Source organism: Pyrus communis, chromosome 12 (genome assembly GCF_041283825.1).
Source record: "Pyrus communis isolate YQ-2024b chromosome 12, ASM4128382v1, whole genome shotgun sequence".
Lineage (NCBI taxonomy): Eukaryota > Viridiplantae > Streptophyta > Magnoliopsida > Rosales > Rosaceae > Pyrus > Pyrus communis.
In genome coordinates, this window is record NC_142576.1 from 24634885 (window position 1) to 24645343 (window position 10459).

At 36.6% G+C, this 10459-nt stretch overlaps 1 protein-coding gene across 1 annotated transcript; it reads left to right on the plus strand.

Moving 5' to 3' along the window:
- The first annotated feature begins 7538 nt into the window (after window positions 1-7538).
- On the plus strand, window positions 7539-10459 carry LOC137744623 (uncharacterized). Its single transcript, XM_088681945.1, has 5 exons — window positions 7539-7703; window positions 7794-7893; window positions 7992-8078; window positions 8409-10062; window positions 10176-10459. The coding sequence occupies exons 4-5, from the start codon at window positions 9225-9227 to the stop codon at window positions 10202-10204; spliced, it is 867 nt and encodes a 288-aa protein (XP_088538071.1). The 5' UTR covers window positions 7539-7703; window positions 7794-7893; window positions 7992-8078; window positions 8409-9224; the 3' UTR covers window positions 10205-10459.

The window sequence follows — 10459 nt, forward strand, 5'->3', positions numbered from 1 at the left end:
AATTGGTATGCAAGAAGAAATGACTCCTTACATATAAAGAGCCAAACATTTTCTATAAAAAACATCAAGGGAGTAAAAGTAGAAAAACTCGGCTACACCTGTTTAATTAATTATTAACTAAATGCCAGCTACATAGCAACCTCCTTTGCATGCGCATTTATACTTGAAATGATTAGAATAGATCTGTTTATGCGTCCAAGTTCGAATTTCTTCTTGAAAACATACGAGTTTAGAGCAGAGTATCATTATTATAATTCCTCTTTTCACACGTCCCTTGGTTTGGACTCAGAGTTGGGCTGCAGAATTTTCAATCGTACATCTAATTTTTTTTAAGTAATTCTGGGTCCTGAAGTATGGTCATTCCTGGTTAGGTTTGTTGTTAGCATTTCAAGGCCCAAAGCTCTTTCTTCTGTCACTTAAGATATGGGTAGCCAAATAACAGACCAAACCGGCCGGTTCAGACCAGTTTTCTTCGTTATTTTACATATAAAATTCTTAGTTTGTAAATATTAAAACTTGATCCAAATTAGACCACATATGTAAAAGCCGGTTCAATTTTGACATTGTCTTTTAGAGCTCGAATTGAACCGGTTGCACCTCTCTTTGTTTCTCATCGTTTAGCGCTGCACTTGATTCGGCATACCCTAGCTATCTTCCGAGACCTTGTGCCGTTTTAAAGTGCTACCACGCACATCCGTCCCAATACAAACGGTGACTTAAGACGAAAATGCAATAAAACTTTCTTAATTTTGTACCTTTATATATTTTTCTAATAAACTAGGGAAATTGAAAAGCATTCCAATAAAATCTACTGACCATCTCCACAAAACAAATCAACTTAAATTTAGGAAAATAACACCTTTGTTGAAAACGCCATGAAGGCGGATAAAAACTTATTGGAAACTTGAAAGAAGCAGTTTAGGGCTTTGTGTGTGTGTGTGTGTATTCCCAGAAGCAGACCACTACAGTTAAAACTGAGCAAGTAAAAGAAGAGCAAGTTCAGATGGGCAGATTGTAAAGATGGTCAAGATCGGTACGAGTAAACTAACCAGAAGTTAAAATTAATTTTTGAAGAACACTATTCATCCAGGATAGAAATGCAAACACTAATCCGACAAAATATTATTCATCTACAATGGCGCTGTTGTGCCCATGATCATTCCGCATGCAAGCTCAACAGTAAACCAACAAGATATTATTTATCCACAGTATTGTTTACTCAGCGTGCAAGATCAATAGTCAAAATATTAATCATTCAGACAAACCACTATTTACGCATAAACAAACAGTCATCCAGCCAGTGGTCCCACAGACACTCCGTGCTCCCACACTTAATTAGGCAATCATTCATGCCTTATTCCAGTCTATAAAAGAAAGACTCCGTGCTCCTACACTTAGTTAGCAAGTTAATTCAAATTTTATTTTCTAAATTTCAAAACTTCTCAAGAGTTTCTCTTGTATCTAGAGAAAATTTGTAAAAAATTTTAATTTCCGCTACTCATTTAGAGAGGTGTTTGCGTACATCAACTTCTCATTTCAATCATCTATTCCCAAGTCATTTGTAAGTTTTCAAATTTATAAAGTAATTTCATAACTCTATTTTCAGTAATTATTTTGCATCATTATTGTTAGTTCATTATTTTCATTATACAATGTATGATTCAATACATTCTAGAAATGAAGTTTTTGTTTCCTATCTCATTTACAAAGTAATTAGAGATCTAGATTTTCAGATTTTCATACTTTGCTATCAGTAATCTATCAAGTAAGCTTTCTATACACCCTTATATACAAATATACCGGTCCTCTTCCATTGAGGGATTCCTTGTGGTGCTCATTGCGTAGCTATCACTAGCCCTGACATGGCTGCTACTTGCAGCTTTGGTTCTCAAGGGTTAGTCTGCTTCATTGAACTTTCCCAACGATGCAAGTGCCTTGCCGCACACTTCGAGTCGAATGCTTGTACTGGAAAGGACATACAATGTGCTGCCTTAGAAGCATCTGAGGTATTTCTGGAGGCTAAAGTTAAAGCCTCTTCATCTTCTTCTTTGAAGTTGGAGAAGGTAGAAAAAGAAGAGTTGAGAAAAGTTGTGTATTTGGATGAAGAAGAGTTGTCCAACATGCATGCAAAAGGGTTTTAATTGGAATTTACAATGATGATGATTTGGGGAATAATACTGCTGACGGTTCCCTGTGGGTGAAATATTAAGAGACTCTCTCAAAGTGAGACTCTATATGGATTCTTGGCCACCTCACAGTTTAACGTCAATTCTTGTGCTAACGTTATAAAACATTGTGCAAAAAAATAAGATGGTAGAGAGTCCATGCAGAGTCTCATTTTTTAAAGAGTTCCCTTAACATTTCTCTTCCTTGTGGAGTGCCTTATTATTATTATTATCATTTTATTTATTTATTTTTAAATATTGTTTCTGGCAGTTCTTAACTTGAATATGATCATCTTGTAGTTGCTCGTTCAATTCTATGCAAGTGAGACATATAGAGTTACATTAAGATATAATTAATCTTCCTCTTTCGTGGGGTTTGTGACCCTTGATTTTATAGTACCATTTTGAATCTCTATCAACTGCTAATAGCTTAATATTTAGGTTTTCTTCTTTTGGTCAAAATCTTTATATATATTTAGGTTGGATGCTTCAATTAATGTGATATTAGAATCATCATGTATCACCCTACTTGTGTGTGTGTGTTTTTATTTTTGTTGTTAATCGTCTGGAGAATTTGAATTTGAAACATTTTTATTATTACGAACAAAAGTAACACTAAACTATCAAATCCAAGTATAAAAGTTTGAATCGACCAAAAATAAGGCATGACCACTTGAAAGAGATATTTTGTGTTTGAGGAAGTATTAACTAATTAAGTACTTTCACCTAGTTATTACCGAATAAAATGGGCTAACTTACCTATGCATAACCACGCTAAATACATCAGTTGCTTATGAATGGGGGTGTTGTGGATTAATTATACTATAAGGTTTTTTTTTTTTTTTTTTTAACCGAAAGAGCACCACAAGATGTCTCTTGACGGAAGGAAGGGGACAGATATATAGCCGTAAACTGCTTCCTGCAAGTTTTAAAAAAGCTTTTACTATGATTTTCTGCATGCATAATGCAGGAGCAAACAAGTTTTCCTAGTTTCTATCGTACGGGCCAACTCTAACATGAAATTGATTCCAAGTTTCAAATTCAGTTTGAACGAGCCAAAAAGCCCGCGCGATGCCGCATGTTTACAACTCTAGTTCCACGTAATTACAACAATGTTTACAATTCTATTATTACATGTATACAACCATACTTACAATCATATTTACACATATATACTAATCAACATTTAAAACTATGTGAAATGGGGAGTGAGTTTTACCTTAGTACAAAACCTAATAAAATTAAACAAATCTCCATGTCATTCGTTCTGCATTTTGACCCCTCCTCTTATAAACTGGGCTGAATGCTATACATGGTCCATCGATTTCCACCGCAAAGAAGGGATTCTCCATCGTCACCACCATTGGTGCTCTCTTTGCCAAAAGTGCAAATTTCTTCCCTGCTATATACAATTTACTTGAGTTTCTCAAAACCTAATGCAAACAACTAATTTGACTAAAATTTGTCCCTCATGTATTTTCCTCATCCGAAAAACTAATATAAAACATCTACACAGCTACAATCAGCGCACTGAACAACATAACACCACTTTCAACAACTAACAAACTCATCATTACGTAGCAACAACATCCCTGTTGAGCAGCACCTAGTTTTAAAGAAATGGAAAATGAAATCAAATAAAGTACTGATATTTTCAAAAGATGAACATTTAACGTAGGATAAAGATGACAACGAAATTGAATTATGGGTGCCTACCGTGTCCTTTGCGAAGTGTCCTTAGTTGAGCAACATATTCAGATATTTTCTTGATGGCTTCCACCTACAAAGGTAAAAGCAGAACATCAAAAATCATGCCGCATGTGTCCCTGTAGAACCTTTCCAACAGAGGAAAAATAAAGGAAGATATCTAGATTGACCCGCTCAGCCAATAAAAACACAGTTTCAACAAAATCTGTTAACTGCACATCTTTGCTCTTCTCAGCAACGTATTAGTTGTAAATTCGAGGATGAACATAGTATTGTAAGATTGTTAATTCATAACACGAACCAATCGATGTTACCGGTACAAAAATATAATCACCTAAACCTAATCATCTTATATTAGAAGACATCATCCAATAACAATGAATGTTTTACACTATGCAAGTGAAGCAGCTTTCATTTGCCAATTTCTCATGCGATAATGCAAGCTCCATTGCTGAATAAAAAAAGTAGGACTGAGAAGACATCAAATCCAATGCAGAGCGTAGATAAAATTGAACCCAAAAGGCAAAAGCCTTCTCTAACAAATAGATATATATAAACAGTCGTTTGGGATATAGATATGGGTGTACATGGAAGAATAGAGACGCACTGAGTCGGAGAGGGCAAAGAGAGAGAGAGTGGAATTTCGGAGGAATACTGGACGACAAAGAACTGCGCGACTAGAGTTGTTGGTGGCGGTGATTCTGCAGTGAGAGACAGTTAGAAAAAAGTATTCAATAAATCTTACAGAACTGTAATAATTCAGATCATTGGCATTTCAATTACAAGGATTCATAGTTTCTAATTTTAAGATAGAATTAACGGTTTACAAAATTAGAGGTAGCTGATGACATAGCGTATTGGCTTCAAGTATGCTAAAGTTAGACAGAATCTTCAGTATGTAGAGGTGTTTTCTTTTCTGAATTTTTCCTGCAACGGTTTACAGCTGGTTTCTTCAAATTTTGAAAACGGGAGCTGTTAGTATGGATGTGTGTTAAATTTATCTCGTAACAACAGGACGTATAAGAAAACCAAGTGAAGTGAAGGTGCATATAGAATGCATACGAAGGAAGCTTTTTTTTTTCTTAGGGAATTTTAACGAAAAGCTCTTAGTTTGCTTGAAAACTTTGAGTTTTAACGATAAAGACAAAATAAAGAGTAAAATAAATAGTACTAGGATTGACGTTTTAGTGTAAAAATATGATTTTTCGTTAAAGTGTTAATGTTCTCCTTTTTTTTTAAAGGGTTTGAGGGCTTGAGTTTGTTTTCTAATTTGAAGCAAAGAACACTTGAATGAGGGTTTCAAAATTTTGAGTTTTAACGATAAAGACAAAATAAAAAGTAAAATGAATAGTATCACGATTGACTTTTTAGTGTAAAAATGTGATTTTTTGTTAAAGTAAACAATACCAGAAGTTTTTTTTTTTTTTTTGTTAAAGTTCTCTCTCTCTTTTTTTTTTTTAAACTTTTTTTTTTAAGTGTTTGAGGCTTGAGTTTGTTTTCTAATTTGAAGCAAAGAATACTTGAATGAAATGCCAAATTAAGGGGGGGTGTATTCAATTAGGATTTTGAGGGATTTTAATTCTTTTAATGAACCTAGGGATATTCAATCGGGATTTTAAGTGATTCTCTAAAATTCAATGTGTATTCAATCAGGATTCTAAGATAGTTTATTAAAATCCTTAGAAATTTGGGTGTATTCAATTAGAATTTTAAAGAGTTTTATAACATTCCAGGTGTATTCAATTAGAATTTGATTTTAAAGAATTTGAAAAAGTTGAGGAATTAGAGGGAATTGGAGAGATTTTGTAGTGTATTTTAAGCATCTACAAATCTCACCTCTCCCCATGAGATTTCGAGGGAATTGAATCAAAATTTTAGATGAAATCTCTACAAATCAATTAGACTCCATAAAAATCCATTAAAATCTCTCAAATTCCCAATTGAATACACCCCCCTAAAACCCCAATATCTTACCTAATCACAAATCGGTGAGAGAGCTTTTGGGAAAAAGGGTCAGAAAGGATTTGGAGGTGGACTTTGTAGAACCAAGACGATGTTGCAGTCCAGGTGTCGGTCGATGATCAAAATTTCTTCTTGGGTTTTCCGATGGACAGCGAAGAAGGGTTTATAGTGAGGCGGCGGTGGGCATTTGTTGACAATGAAGCAGTGAGTGTGAGAGAATCGTTGATTGTGAGAGTAATTCTGGAAATGGATTTGTTGGTTTGAGGTTTTTGCGGTGATGAAGAGCGACTGAAGAGATAAAGCGGGACGAAGCGATGGGTGAGAGAAGAGGCAACGACAGCGCATAAACGGAGAAAATCAACACATATACCATGCCTATTTTCATCATTTCACTCTGCAAGTGTTGAGCAAAAATTGTATATAATATGTAAACAAATAATTCACTCGACATAATTTCACCCTCGTTCATTTTTTTCTGAAAAGGGTTTTATTAATTTGAGTTCGACCCATTCTAGGCTACGCGCCTATTAATTACAACCATTTTTTGGGAAAGGAATACCCTTTGATTCTAATATGAATAAATTGTAACTTGGGGATTTTGATGTTTATTTGATTTTGTGACTGCATTTAGGCAGAGCCCTAGATTGCCTACGTACGCTCGTTGAGGGATCAAGTCACTTGTAGTTTCTTGGTATTTGGTACTTGTTTGGAGCATTTGATGCCTTATGCAGTTTTAGCTCATGCGGGCGAGGACTTTAAGCCATTGGGGCGTTTAATACCCTGTGTAGTTTTAGCTCGTGCAGGTGAGGACTTTAAACCATTGGAGCAATTAATGCCTTGTGCAGTTTTAGCTCATGAGGGCGAGGACTTGAAGCCATTGGAGCATTTGATGCCTTATGCAGTTTTAGCTCATGCGGGCGAGGACTTTAAGCCATTGGAGCATTTAATGCCATGTGCAGTTTTAGCTCTTGTGGGCGAGGATTTTAAGCCATTGGAGCTTTTAATGCCTTGTGCAGTTTTATCTCGTGCGGGCGAGAACTTTGAGCCGTTGGAGCAATTAATGCCTTGTGCAGTTTTAGCTCATGTGGGCGAGGATTTTAAGCCATTGGAACATTTGATGCCTTATGTAGTTTTAGCTCATGCGGGGGAGGACTTTAAACGATTGGAGCTTTGGTGCCTTGTGCAGTTTTAGCTCATGCGGGCGAGGACTTTGGGCTATTGGAGCTTTGGTGCCTTGAAATGGTTCGCGTCTACGGTACTTGGAATAATTTATATCCACAAGTTTAATGTTGGCAACGTCTTCATATTTTCCTTTTTTTTGCTTGGACTTGATGTGCCTCCATCACGCTATTGGGCTCCTGCCCATTTATTTTGGCAACTTATATTTTATAAGGCCCAAATTGATATTGTATATATTGCCGTGTCGGACTCCTTAATAGTTTGAGAATAATGGGATCCAATTCGAAATGGAACAATTTAGATTGCCATAAAGAAATTTTGTCCCTTGTGACCATATAAAATCCCATAGCTTCATTGATCTACACGTGAGCTTTCCCATTTGGTTTGGAGAGTTTTTCTGCAGCAAGTAAGAAAAGTGACTAGTCATATGGGTTGCCCATTTTTAACTTGCTTTTCTGGGACCTTTGTCAGTTTGTTTCCATACTTAAATTCTAAATAAAGCCCATAATTTAGACGGTGTGAGCCAATTCCCACGTGAGATGCAGATTACATTAGTATTCACACCCCCCCGCGAGATAGCTTCAGGAACCCCCTTTCTCTCGGCTCTAAAACCGGTGGGCTCCCGTGGATTTCGTTATATTTCAAACTTATATTTCGATTGGGTATCCGTTGATTTCAGAGTGAGAATGGGTAAGGTTTGTTGGAGCTCATATTCTTTGTTCAAATTACTTCAATTTACCACCATTTCCCCCTCAAATCGCAAATCCCCTTTTTGCACAGGTCACGAAAACTTTCATCTTTTCTGCTGCATCGTTCTTTTGCTCATGTGCTTCCTTTGTGGGTCCAAGGCTCAAAACGAAGAGGGGGAAAATTCAAGCAGGTTACCCGTTTTCGTTTTCTTTACGTTCCGGGTTTGCTTATGTATTTGAAGTGGAATGAAACTCTAACTACGATGAACTCATCAATTCTTTCGTGCAGGAGTTCTTGGCAACAATATCTCTTCGATTTGTTGAACAAACTATTTTGCAGTACTTTGAAAACAAGTGTTGATTCATGGCTCCAAAGGTGAGAATTACCCCCTGAAATTTGTAGCAACGCACGTACTCTTCATGTCTGCCATACTTGAATGAGTCTTTGGGTGTTTAATGTGAGTGAGCTTCCCAATTACTTTGGGAATTTTGATAGCAAGTTTTTCCTGTTGGAACCTTATTGGACTCTAAACTTATCTCATTCGGGTTTTTAAGTTTAGTGGAAATTGAGAACAGTTAGAGTTAATAGGTGAATAAACTACTTTCCTTTAAAGTAGGACATTAAGGGTTAAACATGTTGGTGAGTGGATATCCAACGTTGGAATGTAAATGGGTGTGCAGTTTTGCCAAGCAGTTTCTGTGATAGGTGGAAACGGTTGTGGTTACACATCTATAAAAGGATAAGTCCCTGCTCAAGAGGAACAAGTTCGTATATCAGAAAATCTAGCCCTATTCTAGAAAGAACATCAGGTCCTCCTTGAGTAGAAGATTTCCTTTTCTTTCCCTGCGATCAATGGCTTCACAAGGTCAGAACTCAAATCACAGTATTACATGCATGTTCGTAATCTATGTTTGCGGCTATATTAAATTCCAACATTTGGTATCAGAGCGTATAATAGCTCTTCATAGATTCTTTGATGCGTATAAGGAAGTTTGATTAATTGATTTATTCATCTTTTCGTGTTTTATTGATGATTTGGTTTCTTGAGTATCACAAGTACAGGAATGGATTTTGCGCTAAGATGATTTAAGTTCCAACCTTAACATCATTGAAGGATACATGCTGATAAAACCATTTGAAACAACTGTTTGTAAAGCTTTACCAAAGTGAAGTTTTTTAAGAAATTTTGTTTATAAGGAAGGTGGCATGGTTGTGTTTTATAAGTCATGACATGATAACGTACTACTCCAAAGAGAAGAGGGTTAACTGGTTGGATTTATGAATCAGTACATAGGTTTTTAATGAATGTTTGAGCCAACTATTTTCTTATCCAAAGATTTGAAATATGTGTTGTAACTTAAGTATTTGTTAAAAGGGCTATGTAATCAGGATGCATATGGTTTTATGTGTATTAAAAAAAAAAAAAAAACTGCAGTAATGTAACTTGCCCAAAGGTGTTGCATATACTGTGATTGTTGTAACATTGTTTACAATGTTGTTTAACTTTTATTTGGTTTGACAATGAATGCGAATGCACTGAGTTTTTCCTCCATTGAACCACTTAATGGAGGGAATTACAAAAAGTGGAGACAGGATGTAGAGATCGTGCTTGGCTTGATGGACTATGACCTTGCACTGAGGGAGGATGAACCACCTGCTGTGACAACAAACAGCACTGCAGAGCAAAGATTGAAGTCTGAGAAATGGGAGAAGTCAAACCGAATGGCTTTCATGGTCATGAAAAGGTCCATCAGTGAGGCTGTGAGAGGTGGCATACCGTCATGTGACAAAGCTAAGGCTTTCCTTGAGGCTGTTGGAGCAAAATTCAAGATGTCCGAGAAAGGAGAGATGGCGAACCTGATGACCACACTGACTTCTCAGAAGTTCGATGGCCAAACGAGTGTCCGGGAGCATATATTGAAAATGGTGGAGGCTGCCGCCAAGCTCAAGGATCTGGAGGTGCCAATTGATGATTCCTTTGTTGTTCACATGGCTCTCTCATCCCTTCCTGAGTCATTTAAACAGCTTAAGGTGTCGTACAATACTCAAAAGGAGAAATGGAGTCTCGATGAGATGATTTCTATCTGTGCACAAGAGGAGAGCATGTTGAAACGTGCAAAGAGTGTGGTGGTGAACCTTGTTGACTACAATGCAAGTAGGAATCCTATGGTGAATGTTGGTAAGCAGACTAAGCCTTTTAATACCTCCACTACTATTGCCAATGTTGCTTCTTCCTCTAGAGGACCTCAAAACCTTAGGCCAAATTTGGAGAATGTGAAATGCTATTTTTGCAAACAATATGGACACTTGAAAAAGGACTGCAAGAAACGTAAAAAATGGGCAGTGAAGAAAGGAAAAGGTACAAAGGTTTTCAATGTTTTTGTTTGTTTTCAAACTTTATTTGTTGAAGCCCCTCCAAATACTTGGTGGTTTGACACTGGTTGTTCGGTGCATATTACCAATTCCTTGCAGGGATTTTCAAGAAAAATGTCAACAAGTAATGAAGTCTTTGAAGTGCATGTGGGCAATGGGAATAAAGTGGCTGTGGAAGCAATAGGCAACCTCAAGCTCAAGTTGTCGTCAAGCTTTATTTTAGAACTTTCAGATGTACTTTATGTTCCTACTTTAACTAGGTCTTTAATCTCTGCTTCAAGACTTGTAAAAGATGGTTTTGCTTTCGTTGGTGATGATGAAAGCATAAGGATCTTTATGAAAAGTAATTTGAGTCAATTGCTGGGCATTTGTCTTTTAGACAA